This window comes from Amblyomma americanum, chromosome 6 (assembly GCF_052857255.1).
Source record: "Amblyomma americanum isolate KBUSLIRL-KWMA chromosome 6, ASM5285725v1, whole genome shotgun sequence".
NCBI classification, from domain to species: Eukaryota; Metazoa; Arthropoda; class Arachnida; order Ixodida; family Ixodidae; genus Amblyomma; species Amblyomma americanum.
The window spans coordinates 7421250-7442093 of NC_135502.1; the positions used below are offsets into that span (position 1 = coordinate 7421250).

The 20844-nt window shown below is 47.6% G+C and overlaps 2 protein-coding genes across 4 annotated transcripts in view; one reads left to right on the top strand and one right to left on the bottom strand.

Annotated features, from left to right (window-relative positions):
• Nucleotides 1-676: 676 nt before the first annotated feature.
• On the top strand, nucleotides 677-2543 carry LOC144136233 (uncharacterized). Its single transcript, XM_077668395.1, has one exon. It carries the CDS (start codon nucleotides 936-938, stop codon nucleotides 2286-2288), a length of 1353 nt encoding a protein of 450 aa, XP_077524521.1. The 5' UTR covers nucleotides 677-935; the 3' UTR covers nucleotides 2289-2543.
• Nucleotides 2544-6368: 3825 nt separating this feature from the next.
• The window catches only part of LOC144136234 (signal peptide peptidase-like 2B), a 32023-nt gene continuing 17547 nt past the window's right edge, over nucleotides 6369-20844 (bottom strand). The window contains exons 10-14 of one of the 3 annotated variants that reach the window (XM_077668396.1): nucleotides 18326-18373; nucleotides 17236-17389; nucleotides 14624-14701; nucleotides 12372-12526; nucleotides 6369-6652 (exon numbers count right to left, since the gene is read on the bottom strand). In XM_077668396.1, coding sequence (XP_077524522.1) covers nucleotides 6455-6652; nucleotides 12372-12526; nucleotides 14624-14701; nucleotides 17236-17389; nucleotides 18326-18373 — 633 coding nt within the window. In that variant the 3' untranslated portion in view covers nucleotides 6369-6454. The remainder of the gene's footprint in view (nucleotides 6653-12371; nucleotides 12527-14623; nucleotides 14702-17235; nucleotides 17390-18325; nucleotides 18374-20844) is intronic. The other 2 variants (XM_077668397.1, XM_077668398.1) reach the window with 2 other exon arrangements.

Below are 20844 nucleotides of genomic sequence, written 5' to 3' on the forward strand. Positions count from 1 at the left end.
CTTGACTCGGTATTTTACTACTACCGCTACTCATCGAATAACAAAGAGCGTCTCCTAGAATTGTCGTAGATATTTTCTTCGGCGATTTCCTGCTTAAACGTTCTCCATGTTCCCAGTGCCGATTTCGTCCGCATCTCAATCTCTTTTCCACAGACCCGGGCCCTCTCTGTTTCCTTATGCTTTTTCTTAACCGACATTACCTGATTTTGCCCACAACTGTTGTCTTTTCCGTTTTCCAGTTCGCTTTCTCCAATTTGCGTCGACATTTTTTCATGGACAATTATAGCTGAAAACATTCATAGCCCATTGCTTTCCCACCATTTCTTTCTCTCAATCGCTCCTAAAATTCTATCATAGTAATCTTACTGCTAGCTAGTGTGTTCTGGACTTACTGCTAGTACACTCTACTGCTAGCTTCCCTACTTTCAAATGATGTGCACTCAAAGCAAGTCTACATACCCCGCGCTGCTTGATTTTTAACCTTGCTTGGACCTCGAGCAGTTTGTAGAGTTGGTCGCTTAGCGCTACGCCACCACAATATCTTAACCTATTCGAAAAGCTTAAGTATTTTTCTTTGTGGGTTGATTTTGTCTGTTTTTTATTTAAGTCATTGCCTTTAAATTTTTAAAATGTTTGAAGCAGCATGCTCTAAAGGTAGCGCAAATTGAGCGGGTAACAGCACCTGACTTGCCAACAATGATATGTGTCAGCAGGAAAAACAAACTACACGTGTCGTATCACACTTTTTGGTTGGTGGTGTCCCAGATTCGTTGCCGCGATGACTTCTGCTGTGTTTCGGTTGCATTGCGTCAGTTCAAATTCACTGTTTGAAGTGGTACGCACGTGTGTTCACAAAGAAGCTCTGTATTAGAGAGAGCTGGATCTAGTGACTGCTTTCTGTCGAAACGCCAGTGGCAACACAAGCAACGGCTACGATGCAACGACGGAGACAGAGGGACACTATGGGCGTACTGCTCCTTTTGAATCACGTACTGTTTCAGGTGGGCTTGGATGCCATTCCTCCAGTCACGCTTTTAACTGTCGCCGCACAGGCGTGTGTCTTCCTGCAAGTTTTTGATTTGCCATGGTACGACCTTTCCGGTGCGTGCATGAGTGTTGACAACGTTCTTTTCAAGAAGCAGTGGTGGCGTGTCTTCTACGGCACGTTCGAGCATGGCGACAGCCTACACCTTTACTACAACATGGTATCCTTCATTTGGAAAGGAATGGTCCTTGAAAGCGTCCTCGGGAGCGCCCAATTTCTATATATCATCTTGCTCTTCACAGTGCTGTGCGGTGGTACATTTGTGGGTATAAATTATCTGTTGGGCGCGTTCATTGACAGCTCGTTCTACTACCAATGCGCTGTAGGTTTCTCGGGGGTCATTTTTGCACTTAAGGTGCTCAACAACTACTACTTCCCTGGCCGAAGCCGGCGCATTTTGGGCCTCGACATCAATCTACCCTCTGGACAAGTCGTATGGGTCGAGCTTCTGTTTATTCAGCTCATCACACCGAATGCATCATTCGTCGGCCACCTTGCCGGTATTCTAGTCGGCCTCGCGTATGTTTACGACATCATCAAACCCATATCGGACCTCATCTGGAGCATACTGGGACAAGAGCCCATGCGTTTCGCGCAGCCTCAGTACGTTCGAAGAGACCGTGACCTGCCAGCTTCGATACCGCTAGGCGCGGTCTTGCTGTCGGCTACGTTGCTCGCGTTGCAGTCGAATTTCGTGCCGGGCCATTTGAAGCAGCTGGTGAACAGTCCGTGCCTCGCATCCTCGCTCGTGATAGGATATGGGCAGTGGAAACTCCTCTTCCTGCCTGCGCTACACACCGCAGGGTCTCTTCACCTGGCCTACACTGTGCTCTCATTGCTCGGCCTCGGCTACTACCTCGAGCGAAGAATGGGCAGCCTGCGCTTCCTGGGTGCGGTCGCAGGCCTCGCAGTGATCACCAACATTGCCTTCTGCCTGTTGACCTACTACGTCCTGCCGAACTACAAGGAGGTTGCGGGAGTGCATGCTTACGAAATGCACTACAAGTGTTTCCTTGGACTGACGGCTGCAGTGATGGCCATGAAGGGCCTCTACAGCGTTTACTACCCGCACAATCACTACCTGTTCTTATTCTTTTTGGTGCCGGTGCCTAAGCTTCTGGGTGCCATTTTTGAAGTGGCAGTGCTGTATTTTGCACTACCTCACATATGGATAGTCGGCAATGTGATAGGTGCCGGCACTGGACTCTTGCTGTTCCTCGTATCTCGAGGCCCACACTATTAATCACGTTGCGGCACTGTGTAAATTAATTTTTCTACCTTTTCAGCGGCCTTATTTTGACCAATAATTCCACACTTATGTGATGCACTGTGCACATAGCATACACTGTATAAAGTCTGCAGATCTCTGATGTATTGGCTATATAATGGAATGATTGCTAAGGTCTCATATTCGTGCGTAAGTGTTGAATGAGAATTACTTTTCTCTAACCACTCATGAATAGAGGAGTTAGTGAATAAACGTCATTGTTATACCTTTTCTCTACTGCCTTTTCAATGGAAGCATGTATGTAATGGTAAAATAGTAGTCTTATGCAGTGATCTGGGATGTAGCTATTTCTGAAGCTGCTGGGTTGAATAATTTTTGCACCACTGCTACGTCCCATAAAGAAATTTTATTATTCACACAACTGTTTGGAAGCTAGCATACTACCGGCTAGGCTTGACGTCGATGCGGGTTACATAACTAGTCAACACATGGGACACTTAACCATAATCATCATCATCAGCCTGACTACGCCTACTGCAGGACAAAGGCCCCTCCAATTAACCCTGTCCTGTGCTAGCTGCAGCCACCTCATCCCCGCAAACTTCTTAATCTCATCTGCCCACCTAACTTTCTACTGCTCCCTAGCTGCTATGCTTGCCTCCTCTCAGAATCCAGTATGTTACCTTAACTTAACGACCATCGGTTATCTTGCCTTCACATTACATGCCCTACTTAAGTCCATTTCTTCTTGATTTCGACTAGGGTGTCATTGACCCGCGTTTATTCCCTGACACACAATGCTCTCTTTCTGTCTCCTAATGTTGCATCTATTATTTTCCTTCTGGAAATGAGCCGGGCCACTTTGTACATGATTGTAGTGAAATAGCGCTCGAAAAACCGGACAGGGAAGAGAAGAAAAAGACAGAAGTGTTGACTAACAACTGAAGGTTTTTTGCAGTGCACGCAATAAATACTTGAGGAAATAACACAGGAAAGGCAAAGAAGCATTCTTTTGTCTCTTCTGATTCATCAATGGTTTACTAGAGAGCAGCAATCCTCTTTTTGTCAGTGCCATTGATGGAGTGCTTGAGCAAGTTGTGCCTTTCTTATTAATGACACAGGCTTTATAAAGTTTACGCTTGTGGTGATGGTTGTAGCGCCTTAGAATCTGGTGTCATCCAAGACGTGGAGTGCATTTACATTCAGACACGTGCTTGCTCAGTGTGCTACTGTATCCTGTATATACGATAATGACATGTTCTCTCAGGCAGTCATTGATGCAGCATTCTGCTTGACCTGCATAAAACGCTCCGCAAGATAGCGGGATTTCCGCAAACCACCTCGTTGTCAGAAGTGGTGAATTTCTTCTCATGCCGCATCTCACATTGAGATGCCCTTAGACGATCATCATTCCCATTCCTGCATAGTACAGAAAATTTCCTCTGCACAGGGTCAAGACTAGTTTTACTCCAGCCCACTCTACTATCTTCTTCAGTGCATGGCTAATGCTGTGCACATATGACATGACCTTCCTTCTTTAGCCTCTTCGGCTGGCTGTATTGGCAAAGTTCCTTTAAAAGCTTGAAACTATGGATGGAAATGAGGGTGTCCGGGAAACCTGCTTTGCATAAATGTTTTAGTTGTGCTTCAGTGCTCTCTTGCTGACAGTGATAACGTGATCTACAAAGGGAATTCTTCAGTGTGCCTGTAACCACTTCTCTTTTGTGTGCAAAGATGAGTACAGTAGTAGGCCTTTCTTGGACAGTGGGGCATAGCACCAGCAGAGGTGACTCTTATAAACATTCATAGGTTGATGTATTGGAGCTGACCTTCATTTGGCAATTCTTTTGTTAGTTCAAAGTTGTCGAGATTTTCAGGGAAGATCTTGATATCATCCATGTCCTCATGAGAGCCCTGGTCTGGCAGCTTTTTGGTTACCAAGAACTCGACAAAGTGGAAAGTCTTTGTCAACCCCGCCGCGGTGGCTCAGTGGTTAGGGCGCTCAACTACTGATCCGGAGTTCCCGGGTTCGAACCCGACCGCGGCGGCTGCGTTTTTATGGAGGAAAAACGCTAAGGCGCCCGTGTGCTGTGCGATGTCAGTGCACGTTAAAGATCCCCAGGTGGTCGAAATTATTCCGGAGCCCTCCACTACGGCACCTATTCTTCCTTTCTTTCACTCCCTCCTTTATCCCTTCCCTTACGGTGCGGTTCAGGTGTCCAAAGATATATGAGACAGATACTGCGTCATTTCCTTTCCCCAAAAACCAATTATTATTATTTGTCAAGTTGGTGTTGTGCAAAGCTTCCTTTAGCTGACGATCAGTGTGTGCAAGCAGAAGGTTGCTGAAAGGTGGTGCAACACAGAAGCCAATGCAAGGAGTCAAAACAGGAGCCACAGGAGCAGGCAGTGTGCTTTGGTTGCATATAGCGAGCTCAAGTGTCGAAGCGTTGTAAGTTGTGTGCAGTCACAACTAATGGGCCTTCAAGCTTCTGCAGGGCTGCTTCACCATTTTTGAGAATCTAACATTTATGTTGTCTAAATGATTCATTAATGTTAAGGCAAGGTTTTTCTAATGCTTATCTAACATTACAAAACATCAGAAAAAAAGGACATTAAGAACATTGAATTAGCATTTGACAAAAAAAATATAACATTCTCATAATGTTTCGGTGCTACCTGGGAATATATAGGAAATTAAGCATATGGTCAGACTGATCTGTCAAACTGTGATGCTTCATCCAGCATTTTGAGGTGCAAGCCTTACTTGCACCATTGAGTGAAAACCCGTTCTCTCTCTCTCTCTCTCTCTCTCTCTGTGTGTGTGTGTGTGTGCGTGCGTGCGTGCGTGTGTGCGTGTGTGTGTGCGCGCGCGCGCGCGCGGGGGGGGGGGGGGGGGGGGAGGGGGCATCCTGGATTGCACAAATTCCACCGGTGGCAGCACGTACAGTGGCAGATTAGCACTAGTGACGCGCCACAGGAGAGGTAGATAGCAACGATTGGCGGTGCGGTTACGAACATGCCGATAACAAAAGTGCCAGAGGTGTTCGTAAAGCACTGCGCCGCGCCAGACTCCGGAGTTGTCAGTGTGCTAATCTTTCTGCTATGCTTGGCAATCACAGGGGAGTGGCGCACCGCTTAACCGCTGTACCAGGAGTGCTATGAGGATTCTCGGGGATCTGTGAATGTTTAGAAAGGAAATAACAATTCTGCATGCGTGGGCATTACCCCCTCTAGCTGTCGCGGCGGAGGCTACGTAGAGGCATGCAGAAGTCGAATTGGCAGCTGCGTGACATCGGGTTGCATCACGCCGCAGCGCGCGGCGACTGCTTTCACAAGGTGAGCGGACGGGCTTATGCCTTCTCACACGTAAGTAGTCTGAAGTGCCTCTGCCGACTTTTTTTTTAATGCACTGGCTAATTTTCTGAAGAACGTGAACCATTTTTTTTTTGTTGCAATGCAAGCATAGCTCTTGTTGCTTTGCGAGCAGAGGTATGTGCAGCATTTGAAGAACTCAGGCTCGGAATGAAGCTGAAGGAAAGATAGTTGAGTTAGGCCTTCAGACGGGTCTGCAAAGGAACTGAACTTGTTGAGCGGGTGGACCAAAGATATAAAGAGGTTCAAGAAAAAATCGAGAGAGAAAGGCAAATGAAACGACTAGAAAAAGAAGAGCACGCAGAGTATCACCTCTTCGATTTTTTTTCGCTAAAATTCATCGTCACGTAATAGTCGCTTCGGCTTGGTGAATTAGCAGGGTACAAATAGAGACGTCCCCGTGTTAAGTGCTCGGAACTGCACCTCGGTGAGCACCCTCTTGAGACAAGTCCTCCTCACGGCATACTGATGCGACCACGTGGAACTTCACACTAGACAATCTTGCACATACTAAACTTATTTATCATAACTCGTGGGGCAGTCAACGCAACACGGCGGTCTCCAATATACAAAACCCATCGCAGGAGCACTGGGAGGAGGCTTTGCATAGCTCAAATCTGGAAGACCAGCAACGCCTGATGGACCGGGCGTGAGCTGTTGCAGTCTCCGCAGGGGCCCTGGACTATAGGGGTTCCATCCAATCGCAAGAGAAGGCTTCGCTCGAGTCAATAAACGTTTTTCATTCATTCGAAGCACGAAAAGGACAAAAAAAACGCGTTTACAGCACTACGCATGTTAAGGAATTGCTAGAGGAACTTTTCGGCAGCGAGATTTTGCTGCGGCGTTTCTGCCAGGGCGAAGCCATATGATCCCGCAGGCTGAAATGCCGGCTGCACTGGCTGGGAAACCAGTTTCCTCGGGTCGGGTTCGATGTTCTTGAAGGTGTCTCCCGGCGTGGTTTCGGAAAGTGAAACGTCACTCTCTGAATGAGTGTCCTCCCGAGGCTGCAAAGCGAGTGCATTCTGTGAGCCATAGTGAGTTGCACACAGAGAACAACAGCTTGTCCAAAGTGTTCAAGCAATGCGCTGCTGATCAAAAAGGGAAACATGACGGTAGCCTTCGGGCACTAGGAGCACTGCTCTATACTCTGCGCCTCCGCTCGAGCACTGTCGTCATATTTCGCTTTCTTTGCCCTGCACCACACCGCTCGGGGTCTCTGGGCCAGCTTGGAGCCCTTGTAATTTCCTAAAGAGATGACTCCGAGCATCATCAGTATCTTTACATATCAGTGCCACTTTAATTACTCCTTTACTGTTGACCGTTTCAACTTTTTTGATGCACTTTGCCAGCGGTCGTATGCGTAGCGAGAAAGTTAATATGCTGCAGTTGAGTGAGCTGGTGTGCAAGAGTATATGTACGGCAATGCACTATCGATCACACACACTATCGGATCAGCGTGGTGACTCATGCTGAATGGTGTTCGGTGCCATATTAGATGTCCATGACAGTCCATGGGTTTAAAGCGATATGTGGTGCACTGCATGGTCATGCTAAATAAGCTGCGCGTTTTAGAGAGGGAGAAGGTAAACGAGAGAAATGCGCCGATTGTTCGCGCTGCTCCGTTAGAAATAGCTGCGCCTCTTTCAGCCTCTGCAATAAGCATGATAAACTCACAGCGCAGAAGACAAGAACGGAAGAGAAGAAATCGCAGGCTTCAGAGACACAGATTCAGCGCTGCATATGCTAGACAGAGTTAGCTGCTGGCATCGGCTTTAGCAACCCCACAACCGTGCGCACCCTGGTAAGAAGCCCTTCACTACGGCGTTCCTCATAGTCCGACTCGCTTTGGGACGTTAAACCCTCATAACTATACGAGCCCAGTACCTTCTACCCAACGACTCCCACACACGAAGCGAATGCTCTAACGATTAGGCTAATTAGTTAGAGCATCCAGCCTAATCATCAGCAGCCTGACTACGCCCACTGCAGTGCAAAGGCCGCTCCCATGTCTATCCAATTAACCCTGTCCTGTGCCAGCTGCGGGCAACGTATCCCCACAGGCTTCTTTTCTTCCGCACGTGCTACGCTTGCCTTCTCTTAGAATCCGCTCCATTACCTTTAAGGACCGTCGGTTATCTTGCCTTCTCATTACATGCACTGACCAAGCCTATTTCTTCCTATTGTTTTCGACTATAGGACGTCATTAACCCGCGTTTGTTCTCTTACATAGTCTGCTCTCTTCTTGTAGCTTAACGTTACGCCTATTATTTTTATTTCCATAGCTCGCAGCGTTCTCCTGAACTTAAGCTGAACATTTTTCGGTAGCCTCCATGTTTCTGCCCCTTAGGTGAGTACCGGTAAGACACAGCTGTTATATAGGACGCCGCAGCGGCGGCTCAGTGGTTTTGACGCTCGGCTCCGAAAGACGCAGGTTCGATCCTGGCCGCGGAGGTCGAATTTCGATGGAGGCGGAATTCTAGAGTCCCGTGTAGTGCGCGATGTCCGTGCATAGTAAAGAACCCCAGGTGGTCGAAATTTCCGGAGCCCTTTACTACGGCGTTCCTCATAGCCTGAGTCGCTTTGGGACGTTAAACCCATATAAACCATAAACCATGCTGTTATATACTTTTCTCTTGGGGTATATTGGTAAACAGTCGTTCATGATCTGTGAGAACCTGTCAAATGCGCTTCACCCAATTCTTATTCTTCTAATTATTTCACCCTCGTGATGCGGATCTGCGCTCACTACCTGCCCTAAGTAGACATATTGCCTCACCACTTTCAGCACCTATAGCTACCAATTGTAAACTGTTGTTCCCTTCCGACACTGTTCAGCATTACCTTGGTTTTCTGCACGTTAGTGCGAAAGCAATATTCCGATGGGCAAACCCCGAGCAAGATCTTGCGATGTTTGTGGGCTTGTGCCAAGAGCAGAAATAAATAAATAAATAAATAAATAAATAAATAAATAAATAAATAAATAAATAAATGAATGAATAAATTAATATTGCCGCGACAGGGGTTCGAAACCACGGCGAAGCGAACAGATAAGCTTCGCTGCATGGCTAGTGCACGAGAGAACCATGCAATCGCTGCAGCCGATCACGCCTCGTGTTCAACTGCAACACAATGTTGCGCTGTGCACTGCACATCGTCGTCTTCATCAACTTCCATCCGCGGCGCGGAACAGGTCGGATCAGCTTAACCTCGATCAGAGCTTAACCTGAGTAATATCGTCGCTAGACGTGCTGTCTTCACAGCATGCAATACCATGTGTCAACCAGGCGAAGCACTTGCTTTCGCACGTACACTTAGTTTAGCTACGTTAAACCTCTACCATCCCCTTATCCCCAACTGCTCCCAATCCAGGCCTTGGAATACCCCCTTTAAATAAGCGGTGAATAGCACTGGATAGATAGTGCATCTCTGTCTGCCTGACACCATTCCTTATTGGAATTTTATTGCTGACTTTATGGAGGACTATGGTAGCTGTGCAGTCGTTATAAATATCTTCCAGTATTTTCGTATAAGACTTCTGCACCCTGATTCCGCAATGACTGCATGACAGCTGAGATTTCCACTCAAATGCTTTCTCGTAATCAATGAAGGCTATATATAGGAGTTGGTTATGTTCTGCACATTTTTCTTCATTGATAGTGTGAATATGGTCTATTGTCGAGTAGCCTTTACGAAAACCTGCCTGATCATATAGTTGAGTGAAGTCTAAGGTTGACCTGATTGTATTAGTGATTACCTTAGTAAATATACCTTGTAGGCAACGGACAGCAAGATGATCGGACTGTAATTTTTCAAGTCCATGACGTCTTCTTTCTCGTGGATTAAGATGATGTTAGCGTTCTTCCTAGCTTCTGGTACACTCGGGGTCATAAGCCTTCGCGCATACAGGGTGCCTACTTTTTCCAGCACAAGCTCCCCTCCGTCCTTCAACAGATCTGCTGTTACCTGATCCTCACCAGCTGACTTTCCCCTGTGTATTGCTCCTAAGGCTTACTTTTGCTTTCGTTACTGTCGGGTTGTCCCATGCCTCAGTGATGTTCTCATTACATTGGCTATTGTCTCTTAACGCATACATCTTATTTTTGTCTTTTCCTAGTTTCCTCATCACCGCTTTTAGGTTGTCTCCGTTCTTCAGAGCATGCTCCATTCTCTCCATATTATACTTCCTTATGTCGGCTACCATGCTCTTATTTATTAACTTCGACAGCTCTGCTAGTTCTATTCTGTCTCTAGGGTTAGACGCCCTCATGCTTTGGCGTTTCTTAATCAGACCTTTCGTCTCCTGAGATAGCTTGCCGGTATCCTGTCGAACCGTCCTACCGCACACTTCTACTGCGTTTTCCGTGATGATAGCTGTCAAATTATCGTTCATTGAATGAACATTAAGATCGTCTTCCTCAGTTCGAGTCGAATATCTGTTCTGCAACGCTATCCTGAATTCATCTACTTCCCTTGTAACTGCTATCTCGTTAATGGGCTTCCGCTTCACCTAGTTTCTTCCGTTCCCTCTTTAAGTCCAGGATAATTCAAGACCTTACCATTCCGTGGTAGCTACACAACGCACATTTCAGAGGACCTCTACATCCTGCAAGGTGCCAGGGTGAGTGCATAGTATGAACTCTATTTCGTTTTCAGTCTCACCATTGGGGCTTTTTCCACGTCCACTTCCTCTTCATTCGTATGCGGAAGAGGGCATTCATTATCCCTAAATTATTTCTGGCTGCAAACTCTACTAATAATTCCCCTCTGCTCTTCCTAGAGCATATGTCATAATCGCCAGCCGCCTGGTCTTTAGTCTGCTTGTTGCCTACCTTCTCACTGAAGTCGCCCATCAGTACAGTGTACTGTTTTGTAGCGATAGCTACATTACGCTAGCATTTCGAGCCTTCAGCATGGCACCCCTTGAGCTCCTTGGCACCCCTTGAGCTCTGTGGCGGCGCCGTGGCTGGTCACGTGGTTGGTCACGGAAAGCGAAACGGAAAGCCTTAAGCTTAGGGAAGAGCGTAGCCAGGCAGATATAGCTCTCCCGTCACTCCAGGTTTAACCAGAGCTAAACCACAGCCAATTTTTTTGTTTTGCTGATTGATGCTGCAACGCCTTCAAAGAAGCTTTCAACGATCTGGTCACGATGGCTGTGTGTAGGCGCGTAGGGCTACACTACGTTCAGTTTGTACCTCTTGTTAAGTCTAATTATGATAACTGCCACCCTTTCGTAAATACTATAGAATTACTCTATGTTGCCAGCTTTATCTGCATTCATCAGGGATCCCGCACCTATAGCTATCGTCTGCCCGCTAATCCACGACAGCACAGTGCGCGCCCGCCCTTTAGTACTGTATGCGCCTCATCTGTCCTTCTAACCTCACTAAGCCCTGTGACACTCGATTTAATGCCCGCTAGTTCCTCGAACAGCACTTCTAGACTAGTCTCACTGGATAAGGTTCTAGCATTAAACACTGCCAGCTTCAGTTTCCACTGGCGGCTTTTCTGGAGCCAGGGATTCTTAGCACCCTCCGCCGCGTCAGGTCTGACCGCCGCCTTGGTCATTTTTTTCCACAGCCGCTGGGGACTGAGGGCCGAGGGTTAATTGGTTTGTTCATATAGGAGGTTGCGACCACTACATCAGAGTGGCCAAATCCTGTTCTGGTGAGGGAGTGCGTCGTTAGTTCTGGTCACCGAGATCAAGCCGCAGCCCACGCCTGGTTACGCAAATTCCATCGGCACACCGAGTTTTTATTTTATCTGGAGAATAATTATGCGGCACCGGGATTCGAACCCTGGTCCTCTTGCACGCAAGGCGGATGCTCTACGTCTACGCTATCGCTGCATCGAAACTAATATATGAACTCTAATATGTCTACATTTCTACGCTGCACCATTCGCTTTACAAACTAGTAATTGTCGTGTTTCTAACAATATTTTCTTTACCGTGGAGATGCTGGGCTCGTATTCGGACCGACATCAATTATGTGGGCACCATAGAAACAAAAAAAACCGGTTACCTTCGCCCTCTAATAGCAGCAGGTTGCTGCTAAGGGAGGGCATCTCAGTTAAAGAAACGTCTGATGTCCTGGCATGCCAGGAGGGGGCGGGTAATGCCTGTGTCGTCTGCCTTCTTTGCCTTCCGTTCCCTGTCCTCCCCCCCCCCCCCCCCCCCAAAGTGTGGTTTGTTTCCTTTGTACTGGGCCAAGTTGTTCGTTTTTCCCAAGGCTGTTTTTTTTTCTGAGCGTTTTGCTTTTTCTTTTATCTTTATTGGCGTTAACCCTAGCCGGCCAAAGCTCTGCCGGTCCTGGCTTTCTCTATTGTGTGTTTTTTTTTCTCTTTTGAAAGGGCCGTTTTAAACGGTTTCAAGGGGGGATACAGAGGGATGGATGAAGGAGGTGTTATTTGTTTAGCGTACGGCTGCAGGCATGTTGTGCGTTCCCGTGCTATACTAAAACCGAACACAAAACCAGATGATTGAGTCAAGGGGTGCAGGGTGGTAATGTTTTTCCAAGAGGTCGACTGCGACATAGAGTGAAAGGACATGTCCTCTCACAGCGAGAGCACAGTGATCTTGTTGCGGGTCATTACAGGTGGCGTTTGGGGAAATGACGCGTTCTGTTTCTCTCCCGCTAATTTTCGCAACGTGCTTGAGGTTCACCAAGCCGCTATATTAAACTGCGGCGAAGACGGACATGTCAAACGCAGAGAGGTAAAACTTACCAGGTTTCCTTTCCAGATGTCCTCAAGCTCGCCTCTAAACCACGCAATGGCCAGCGTTGGCAGCACCGTGAAAGGCACGAGGTACAACAGGGCAGGCTGAGCCATGCGCATCAAGATGAGGGCGAGGAACGTCGCTAACAGGCCCAGGCCATAAACTGCGTAAAGACGGAGCTCGAGTTGCTCAGACCGGAAAGCGATAGAATGAGAAAATTCAGGGGAGCACTTAGGTCACCTTACGTGCATCAAGGCGAAAGCCTTTGTGTCATCCTGTTGAGCTCTCTTTCTCAACACGATCGCGTCACGCTTCTCGTATTAGTTTCGGTTTCAGGTTACGACATACTACACCTTTGTTATATTCGATGTGTTCGCTATATATGGTTTCAAGTTACGACATATGCCTTCTAAAACACCCTCGTTCCTCCGTACAAGGTGGTCGAATGGTTAAGGCGATGGACTGCCCGCGTGGATTCGAATGCTATCCTCGTCGTAATTTCTTTTTCTTTCATTTTATTTGATTTACAGGTGGGGCGCACACTTTCTGAAACCGCAGAAATATTGTCTACAACGGCGAGCCTATAAAGGCTTTCGCCTCGGGTCAGTTCCGCAGGAAAAAAAAAATGCCTAAGAGCAGGATTACCGAAACTGGGAAATAGCCACATGACCGCACAACTTACTTAGCAAAATGTGTCAGATAAACCAACAATGAAGTTACTTCTTTGATGTCTAGCTAGCGGAACACTAAACGCAAATTCTTTGACTAACTATTAAAGGGTGGAGAAATACAGTAGCACTGCAGGAAAAAAAAAAACGCATGATGCACTTGTGCTGTGCACCTGCCGATGTTTTCATCAGTGATCAGATCGGCGTTCCCATCGTCTACCGGTGTGGTAAGAAATGGTGATTCATGCAAGTTTTAAAATAGGTACAGTCAGCGCCTTGCGGCTCACTTTCAACCGTCTGTGGAATAAAGAAAATACTTATGAAATTTTCGGTTGATCGTTTGAATGCGTCAGCAGCCAGACGCTCGTTATACATCCTAGGTTGACAGGTAAACTTTAGTTCATTATATCCAAGGTCAACAAACTAAGTTCGTTCCATCCGAGGTCCAAACGCGAAAGTTCGCCATGTGCGAGGTGGCATTCTATAAGGCTCGGTTTATCTGAAGTGGTAAAATAAGTTCGTTGATAGCCCGGTGAGAAGGTTGCTACCTGGCCACCGTGGCAGGCGGTCCACCTGCCGCTCGCTATGCTGGCAGACGGCGCTCATCAATTAAGCTTCCGCAGACCCTTCTAATGCTGTCGCATTAATAAAAAAAATTCACGTATAAGGGATTGTGATTGAACCTGTGTCCTCCGCCTAAAAACTGTACCGCTTTTCTATAGCGTGATAACGACAAGTGAGCAGTTATTGCTGTCTGAGCAGATTTGGTAGAGTGTTAATCTTCTTGTTGACTTGCCGTGTAGCGTTATATATTCCAAAAAGCATTTTGCCAAAAAAGAAAGCCAAAGAGTCCTGTTTTCTTTTTGAATTTTTGAAGCAGCGGAAATATAACATATATGATTACGCAAAGTGGGAATACGGTGTTGCAAAACAAAAAAAAAACGTGGCAGCGTACGCCATTGTAACAATGGCTTGATTTTGGCTTTAACATCCCAAAGCGACTCAGGCTGCGAGCGACGCCGTAGTGGAGGGCTCAGGATAACTTCGACCACCTGGGGTTCTTTAACGTACACTGACATCGCACAGTACACGGGCCTCTTTCATTATGTCTCCATCGAAATGCGACCGCCATGGCCGGGATCGAACCTGCGTCTTCTGGGTCAGCAGCCAAGCATGATAACCACTGAGCCACTGCTGCGGCTTGCATTGTAACAATGGCGTACTGCTTTCGGTGCTTTATTAAGAGTGGAGCTCCGCTACACTTACCACTGAGCTAGGTTGCTGCTGCAATTTTTGCGTGCACCTAGCAAGTTAATAGATGTTCTGAACTCTAATGCTTAATGTTTTTAATAGTTTCACTCCTCCTAGCGTTACGGCACGACATGGCTGCTCACCATACGTTACACCTAATCATCCACAGATGTACACATGCATTGTTGAGAGGCGTCGGACGGCCCTGGAAGGCATGCCGTAAGCGTGCTGTCGGACAGCGTACTGGCGCTCAATAATTTATGCCAAGAGAGAAGCCATGCCACACGCCAGCTCTCTCTTGCGCTGCTGCAGATATACTGAGTGGAGAAGGACACACTTACACACAATAGATACAGGGAAGTATAAACAGCCCCCGACGTTGATGAGGTCAAAGCCACGCAGAAATGCGGTCAGAAGGCCTGCGCAACAGATGCGTATACGGTTAAGTTACCCCGAGCAGCTTTGCACCAACTGAAAGCGTTGTGCCTTAGAATATGAAAAACTCAAATGGCATAAGCGCATCTCGTCAGTAATCAATTCCGGTACAGGATAGTCATGTCAATATAAATGGCACGCTTCCGTAATTTTGTCCATCCTTTCGTACACTTATGCAGTTCAATAAAGTATTTTGGAAAATATGGTGACACATGTTCCAAAAATAAAGTGGCTAAAAATGGCTAATTTAAGGAAGAAACCAGACAATTTAGCTTTAATACGTATGACTGTATAACTGCATCAGAGAGGGACTCTCCTTAAAGATGACAAGCGCATTGGCCTCAATAAACTTGACCAAACACGTCCGGAGAAATTCTAGAGGCCGTGTGAAGGATACGGCTGTAAAAAAAAAAAAAACTCCAACAACTCCCGACGGCTATCTGTAAACGCGTTTATGAACTTGTTATGCCACGGCCGGCACAATTTGATCGCGACCCCTCTCGGCTGGCCCTGCTGTACCCTCCCCCTCCACTATCGACCTTACGCGTCAGCTTTTCTTTTTCTTGCTGCCTTCAGTCGACAGCGTTTGCGTGCAAAATACGGAGCTACGCTAAGAGTGTTTAATTTTCAATCGATGGACTTGCGTACGGTTGGCTCTTAAACCAAAACATTACGTATAGCTGCACTGTAGCTTACCGTGATTACCCCGTTCGTACCTATCAGAAAAGTATGCATGGCACGCTTGGCGTCTGGAAACTAGCATTAGCAACGTGCTCTGGACGGCACAATGACAAAAAAGATTGTTTTTTGATAGTAGGCAGTTTTCAGATGGGGGACCCTAACTATTAGGGGGATAGGGGAATAGCTGGGCGGCAGTGTGCGCGCGCAGGACAGTAACCCGAGGGGCGTTATTATTTTCTGGAAACCTTTGAAAATTTCGTCTACGGGGTCCCATAGCATACATGAAGAGGACGTAGCAAGAATGTTTTTTTAGCTCATTCCGTTTTTTTATTCACAGTACAAAAGTGAAAAGCCCAACAGCGGCATCTCGCGGTTCTTGCAGCGCCTGCATCAAATGAATGAAAAAAAGAAAAAAAAGCAATGGTGTTCGCTTGGACGGCACGACGGAAATGAGTGAACGGTCGCCGTTACGAACTACGCCCATTGACCAGACATCGATTTCTTTTTAATTTCTTACTTTTTGTTCTTAGCCTCTTTGTTCTCGTCATCTTCCCTTAACGCCGCGACATCGATCATTCTCCACTTTACATTCATATATCCCTGGGAGTCCTCATACGACTCCAGGCGCAGTGGTGCAGCGTTTATGCATGCGCCGCTGCCCTGCGATGGCAGGTGCTGCAATCGGTGGGGCTTGTGCGACTCAGGTGCTCTTTCCGAGTAACCTCTCGCGACCAATCATTAGTTTAACTGCCACCTGCCACGGTGGGCAGTTTTCTCAAGAGAAAAAAACCAGCGAAAATAAGACGCACGACCAGGAGAAGAGACACGCAGACTTTCGCCGTACTTTCAACTCAGTACCAACTCGCCCTGCAGCAATTCACGCTTCTGAACTTCTATTCTCTGTTCACCACGGCAAGTACCCTCTATTTCTCACGCATTAAAGCGTAAATGACTGTCTGCGCAACGGTCCGATCACGGCAGCAACTTAGGTTTAGCGATGCTGCAGGCAGCAAGTCGTCACTGCGCCTTGTTCAGCGCGGCAGCGAGCGCGCAATGTGGGTCGAGCGAGTGCACGCCACAATTTTTCCTCTCCTCTCCTCCTTTCCCCTAACGTGAAACGCCGTGTTTTACGAACAAGCTTGCTGCCTTTTATTTGCCATCGGCGACCGGTGGCTCCAGAGGCCGCCATCTGTCAATACAGTGCCGTGTGTGTGGTTGCGTACATTTTCTTCAAGTAGACCTTCGGCCTTTACGGCGCAGGAAAGAACACCTAAAATACTGTTTTTATTTAATGCATTCTACTTGGTGAATGAAGCAGCTTTTGACATCTGATGTGCAACTAAAAATGTGGCTGAATGTTCTCTTTGTCCGTTCCGTTTATCGGCAAAATCACGAGCGCTGCTGGACATTTGCTGCGGCAACCGCAGCGAACTGAAATACTGTCGCCGCTCGCAGTCGCAACCGAACTGACATTCGCTTCCGGTGTTTCGACCAATAAGGCGTGGCCGAAAATGGCTGTTTTAAAAATGGCAGGAACTCAGAATACGGGCCCGGTTACGCTGGTAGCCCAGGGCCGCGCTAGTAACAGCTGCTTTCTGCTGGGACAAAGGGGGGTAGGGCATGGAGGGGAGGCTTGGAGCATTCCCATGTGGAATGGTAGACTGAGGGATGTGCGCCACAAAAACTAAAATGGATCATTAAAAGACGCATAACTGCGACAGTTATTTCGACCACTCGATTTCGAAAACAAGCGTAGTACTACAATTCACTTGTACGGCGTGTCACAAAGCGTCGAAGAACAGCGTCATTCGTTTCTCCGCTTAAGATGCATCCTTACCGGGAACTAGAATGTCACCGAAGCCAAGTAGCGAGTGGCTTCTGAGGCAAGGAGCCAAGTCGCGGTTCCCGAATCGCGGAACCCTCATCACCATCGGTATCGTCTCCTTCGAGCCGCCGCCGCGGGCCACTTCCACCATGATGCTGTCGCCTTTCTGCGCACATAGAGACGCAGATGTAACGCAAATGCTTCAACGATAATTGGACTCAGACAGTAAAGCCCGTCAAGCTTAGTCGAGAGGACCGGGACACTTATTTTTCACGCTTTTTATTAGTCCCACAACAGTAATAGTATAATAGACCTCACCCCTCTACCTGCATGGGCCTCAGCAGTGACCGTCTGACTAATTGGTTTTATGATTCTCGATGTTACGCCCTGGCTGAAGCATTCAAAAGGCTTCACTTCCGCTTGGGATAGCCCAGTTTTTCTGCTGCCCGGCAGAAAATGAAACAGCAAATGTGGCCCGCTCGCGGATATGCTCGTCCGTGGAATTAAACAAGTTGTCTTATGACTGCATCGCACAGCCTAAGCATACAAAAACGGGAACAAAGATGGTATATGTACCCAAATTGCGCGTTATGTGTTTTTTGTGTCAATCAACCGAAAAGCGACAGCTCAAATCGACGACAGTAGCTACAACGAACGTGCATCTTCATCGGCTGATCACAGCAGTTGGCAAGTCTAAGCGGACAAAATGATTGTCAAGTGCCTATTCGTTTACAGTCCTGGCACGAAACTGTTTAGATCCTTTCTTTTTCTTCGCGGAATATGTGATCACAGAATATCTAAGTAAGCATCTGCATAATCATTCTCCGTTTTCCTGCCCGAAAGTTCTCAACTATGGCGGAGAGTTAGACTGAATGTGAGCATATTAGGCAATACAAAGCACAGTTTTTACGGTACTATACTCAGGGTGTGTATGTCATCATATACGGGACCCGAAGAAATTGAAGGGTAGACTATAGTGCTGCACGTATTTACTGCCAATGCTGGATGTCAAAACAGACTTTTCAAAAATAGCCGCTCACTGGGCGCTGTGACGGTCAGATGTCTCAGCGTGCATGAGTTATGAACATTGGAAAACACTTACCCCTGTGGCATTCACAAAACTTGCGGTTGCATTGTGAGAGGCCCTCGTCTGCAAAAGTTGGGACGTAAGGAGAATGCACTGGTAAAATTTGTTACAGGAAAATAATGGGCTGCCTTTCTGGTTAAATTGACTTAACTGATGAATATATAGTTAAACATGAGTCAAAGGATTAGTCTAGAGAAGTACAAGGCATTAGGGTGAAATGAGTCGTGTTTGCTCTCAAGGCTGATTACACAGCCCTATGAAAGCTGGCAAGTTTGTGCAGGAAAATTGGCCAAAGAATGGAAGCCTACAGTGTCAACCACGAATCAAAGTACGTCGCATGTGCAACGCAAGTTGTGTGTTTCATACCGTTATCTTCAAGGAAATTGCAGTACGTCGGCAAAACGGGCCGCTGTATTAATGCCCGGGTTGTGAAAGATCTCTCTTCAGATGACGGGGCGAATTTGCCTCAAGCACAAGTGCACTTCGTTACTTACGAACACTACCATTCTTGGGAGTGGGAAAACGAGGAGCCAGCGTGAAATTTTGGAGGCATACCATACCATCAAAAAGCAGCTACGTGTGCTAGTGACACGCCAGTCAGTCTCTTTAACAAGGAAAATGGATATTACTAGCGACCGACTACAATTATATCTGTAATTGCAATCAGGCGTCTATCGGTAATAGCTACAGTTAACTGTTACAATTCAGTTAATCACGTTACTACACGATTCGCCTGTTTTCCGACATCTGCCAACAATGGTGTCACTATGCCACAAAACGCTTCTCTTTACCTCAAAAACCCAATTTTTCAAAAGTAGGGGCGGGCTTCCGTGAAAGACCTGGTATAAAATTACTGCAAATACACCGCGCTGCGTGATGGAGTTGAAGCAAGCTGTAGGCCAGCCATACGACTCGAGAGTGTTTGACCGGAGCAGTGTTGGTACAGGACACGAAAGCTTTTCATAAAAGTGCAGTTTTAGAAACATCTGTGTTCATTTGGCAGAGAAGGAGTATCAACACTGAGGAGAATAAATTGGAGTAGACACTTAAGCTCCGCCTTGAGAGTATGACGCGATAGCGAAATGGGTTAATACCCATATGTGCAGAAGATGATTCTTTTTGTTTCTTTCATAAGTCTCTGGGAGTCCTCATGCCCCTCCTGGCGCAGTAGTGCCGCGGTTAAGCGACGCGCCACTGCCCTGCGATGGCAGGTGCTCCCAGCGGTGGTCCTTGTGCGACCCAGGTTACTCTTGCCGAGCGATCAATCATTAACTGGCACCTGTCACACTGGGAAATTTGCTCACTATCCGATGGTCACATTCTGATGACGCCGCAAGGTCACGCGACCTAGGTGGCCCACCTGCCTCGTAGGTTGCTTTCTGGGAGCCACCTGCCATAGCCATGCCCGTGATTTTTCGCTCACGACGCCGACAACGCCGACGCCGGATTTTCTGCGTAATGCGGCCCTTAACGCTCTCGCGTTAAAACTGTGCTGCGCTAAGAGGCGTGCACAATTAAGTAGTCTCAACTCGCTCAGCTTGCCGCTCTATTAGAGTATCAGCAAGTGAAAGTGAGGAATGGCTACAGAATGGTTGGGACCCTTTAGTACGGCTGTATACAGTATACAGAGTGTCCATGCTAACTTTAGCCAGGCTTTAAAAACATGCCGCGGCACTCTAAGACGACGCGACCAAATGCATGTTGCTGGCTATTGCATGGAGCAACCCACACCATTTTTGTGTTGTATTTAATTGCATAATTAGTCGAGATTAATGAATCAACTTCGCAAAGCAACGATGATAGGCGAAAAAGTCCAATGAGAAAGTTGTAGAACTGTCCGCGAACCGTCCCACTGAACAACGTTTAACTTTTCATCTATTACGCATCGGCTTTTTTTTCGCTCCCTGCAGATGCCCGCGAAATACAAAAAGTACCAGGTGACATGCCCGCTTGCGCGACGCGATTGCAGTGCTCTCAAACGTTCCGCGTAGGGACGAACAGATCATTTAGCCCGGTGTGCTGCAGCTTGAAAAGGTGACAGGGCTGCGACGCATGCGCTGGCTGCGCGATTTACGCGAGCACAAGCGATAAGGTCTGTGCCTGCTTGTCGCTATCAAGCGCCCCAAGGGAAGCATACCGCTTGCCTTTATCGCACAGCCAGCTGCTGCGTCGCTGCCCTGTCACCTTTTAAGCAGCAGCACACCGGGCTTAAAGATCTGTTCGTTTCTGAACGGAACGTTTGAGAGCACTGCAGTCGCGGCGCGCAAGCGGGCATGTCACGTGGTATTTTTGTAGCGATAGCTACATTACGGTAGCATTTCGAGCCTTCAGCGTGGCGGCGCAGCCACAGGGTGGTGGCGCCGCCATGCTCTCACGTGGTTGGTCACGTGGTGCGGAGCAGCTGCGGGCGGCGCGGCGCTGTGGCTGATAACGTGGTTTGTCACGTGGTTGGTCACGTGACCGGCCACGTGGTGCGGAGCAGCTGCTGCTGCCGGCGGCGCGGCGCGCCGGCGAAACCGCGCTGCCACAACTGT